This window comes from Colobus angolensis, unplaced genomic scaffold (genome assembly GCF_000951035.1).
Source record: "Colobus angolensis palliatus isolate OR3802 unplaced genomic scaffold, Cang.pa_1.0 Scaffold155, whole genome shotgun sequence".
In the NCBI taxonomy this organism is placed as follows: Eukaryota; Metazoa; Chordata; class Mammalia; order Primates; family Cercopithecidae; genus Colobus; species Colobus angolensis.
In genome coordinates, this window is record NW_012114655.1 from 817,843 (window position 1) to 820,971 (window position 3,129).

Genomic DNA, 3,129 nt, shown 5'->3' on the forward strand with positions numbered 1-3,129 from the left:
ACGGGGTTTCACCCTGTTAGCCAGCATGGTCTACGATCTCCTGACCTCGTGATCCGCCCGCCTTGGCCTCCCAAAGTGCGGCACTACAGGCCTGAGCCACGTGCCCGGCCAGGTGTGTAAGTATTTAGGTAACTTTATAACAAAATACATTTACATTAAGAGCCTGACTGTCTTTCCTTTTTAAAGGGAAATACTGAAGCTGAGTTAGGAGAGGCAAACTAACATGAAATATAAGGCAAAGGAGTGGGAAGTAAGGCATTTGGTATCTATTTCTAGCTCACTGGGCAGCAGTCCTCCGTGTCTTGAATTCTGTAATTTGCGAAATATGATTCATAGGGGTTGCAATGGAATATTTCTGAGTTTTTAAACTAATGAGGGATAAATTTTAAAAATCCCTGTGCTGTGAATGTTCTAGAAATTATTCACAAGTTTATTATAGCAAAAAAAATGGGCAAAAGGAAAGGGGTGGGTACAGGACTTGACACTCCAGAAAAGAAGGCAGTGACGTAAAAAGTCAAGAGGTCGTCCACACCAGGAAATAGTGCTGTGCACATTAGAGCTGTTACTGAGTAAATACTTGGAATTTCCAGAGATAACCAAACAAACATGAAGAAGGAAGTGGGTTTTTTTTTCCAGCTTAATTATGGAAAATATCTAATGTGTACAAAACTACCGAGAATAGTAAATAAGAACGTCCATGCGGCTTCTATGGCCGTACTCACGGCCAACTTGCTTTATTTTTCACCTCCCACTCCTCACTATTCTCAAGCAAATTCCAGACATCATACCATTTCACCCCTAAATATGTCGCACACATCTCTAATGCAAAAGAATGGGAACCAAGACATTTGGTGTCTATGGCTAGCACACTGGGTAGCAGCCTTCTGTGTTCTGAATTTATAACATGTAGAACAAGATTTATAGTTGGTTGCAACCCGAATTTATTTTTAACTAACAGCAATATAAGAGGAGGTGGCTAAACCTCACAAGGCTCTCCATCAGGGAAGCTCACCCCTATAAATCCAGGCGGGCGCTTCGTTACTCAGGAGCTCAGGGCGCAGCTCTGGGACACTTCCTTTCAAGGACGGGACCCCGGCGGCGGCCCGTGGGACACCAACCTTTCCGTGCACGGGCTGGTCCCCGCCCCTCCCCCGGGAAGTCTCCGCCCACAGAGCCCCAGCAGCCCCCGCGCGCCCTCGCTCCCTCCCGTCGGCCACCGCCCCTCGGCGTAGGGAGCGGCGTGCCGCCCGGGACGCCTAGGCCGGGGGTCGGGAACGCGCACGCTGTGCGTCCTGGGCTCGCTCGGGATTCTCGCCTGGCGCGGCCGGGGAAAGGTGAACAGTGTGGCCCGCCATGTTCTTCTCCTCGGCGCTTCGGGCTAGGGCGGCTGGCCTCACCGCCCAGTGGGTAAGGAGCCTCGAGCTGAGCCCGGCGCTGCTGCCGCCCTTCTCTTGCTCTCTGTGTCTCCCTTAGTTTTGGGCGCAGGAGAGCCCTGGGCTCTACACGGACCTGCAGGCGGCAGCAAGGACACTGCGGCCTTCGCCCTCTTAGGGAGGCCGCTGCAGCCCCACCGTGAGTGAGAAGCCTCGAGGGAGGGTTGCCACACTGGGAAGTGTACTCCTAGTTTGGTCGAGGAGGACAGAAAAGAGGGGCTGCTTGGTGATGTGTTTTTTTGGTTTGGTTTGGTTTGGTTTTTTTGCTATTTCGCTGTAGCGCAGAATCTAGGCCTGCCCTGGCCAGATCAGTTTCGAAGACCCCCGCCCCGAAGGAGGCACCTCGCATTTCAAGCCTAGTGACCTGGATGTTGTTAGGTTGCAGCATACTGGAGAGCTCTGGCTTGCTTCGTGAAGGCTTACGGAGAACTTCCTTAGGGCTGGAAAAGGGTGACCAATGTTTGATTTACTGCAGTTGTGCTTTGCATATCGGAAATGCTGGGTAAATAAATGGTATCAAACTAACTCTGAAAGAACGGCGCTGCAGATAACTGCACCCAGTTAAAGAACCACAGGATTTTAAGAGGTTAAATGGTCTGAGATCCAAGTACATCTCATTGTAGGCAAGGAAATGGAATTGCAGAGAAGTTGAAACACTCCTTCATGTTAATCTAAAAATGCAGATTCCAGAAATGTCGATTATAACAACAGGGCCTGTTACACAAGTAATACTGGAAAGAAGCCTTAGTTTTGTTTGTTTTCTAGGAGTAAAATAGGTTAAGTCATTTCTCAGCAAGAGGGAGATAGTGTATGTTCGTTGAGAATGAATTCAGGGCTTTAGAGTTAGACTCTAAAGAGTTTGGATGGTAGCTTAACTGCCTTTTGTGGCTCTATGACTTTGTGCTGTTAATCTTCCTCAGTTTCTTCAGTTGTAAAATGGGAACGTTCCTTTTTGCAGGGTTCAGTCTTTCAGTAAACATTTGAAGTCTTACTGTAGGTCATGCACTGCTGAGCTCTAGGTAACAGTGTGGATAATAATGATAGTCATTTGATAACTGTTTTCTGTATGCCAAGCGCTGAGTTAAATATCTACATTCCACATCCCATTTTTCAGGTTGGTATTACTTTTTCCTCATATTACAGATAAGGAAAAGACTTAGTTCCCATTGTTTTGGAATTGATAGTCTCACGTAAGAGGAACTTGAAGATAAATATGAGACAATGTAAAAGCACAGTGTTAGAGATATGAATAGGGTCATCCAATGTGGTTTCAAGGTGCGTAAGATTTTTCCTGAAGGTAGTACTAACAGATGGGGCATGGGGTCAGAGGGTATTCTAGGTGGAAAGGGCAACTTAAAAAAAGCCTTGTTGGCAAGAAAAAGATCGGTATGTATGAGAAGCCACCTCTGCTGCTGGAGGTAAGGTGTGTTCCCAAATGAAATAAGGGAGAGACAGGGGCCAGATATTGGAGCTCGTTGCATGCCATACTAAAGAATTTGATTTTATCTTAGAGGCAGTAAGGAGTCAGTGAAAGGTTTTAAAGTACAGAAATAAGATCTGGTTTCTGTTTTGGATGGGTCACTGGGTAGGACTGAGGGTGGAATGGGTTTGATTTGGACGGACTCAGAAACTGGGAGACTAAGTAGATAAGAGGCTCTTGCAGAATGCTAGGTGAAAGATGATGAGCGTCAGACAT

General features: G+C 47.1%; 1 protein-coding gene across 1 annotated transcript in view; it reads left to right on the plus strand.

Annotated features, from left to right (window-relative positions):
* The first annotated feature begins 1,238 nt into the window (after window positions 1–1,238).
* Window positions 1,239–3,129, plus strand: part of NDUFV2 (NADH dehydrogenase (ubiquinone) flavoprotein 2, 24kDa) — a 43,498-nt gene continuing 41,607 nt past the window's right edge. Inside the window, exon 1 of the mRNA XM_011936604.1 lies at window positions 1,239–1,407. Coding sequence (XP_011791994.1) covers window positions 1,354–1,407 — 54 coding nt within the window. The 5' untranslated portion in view covers window positions 1,239–1,353. The remainder of the gene's footprint in view (window positions 1,408–3,129) is intronic.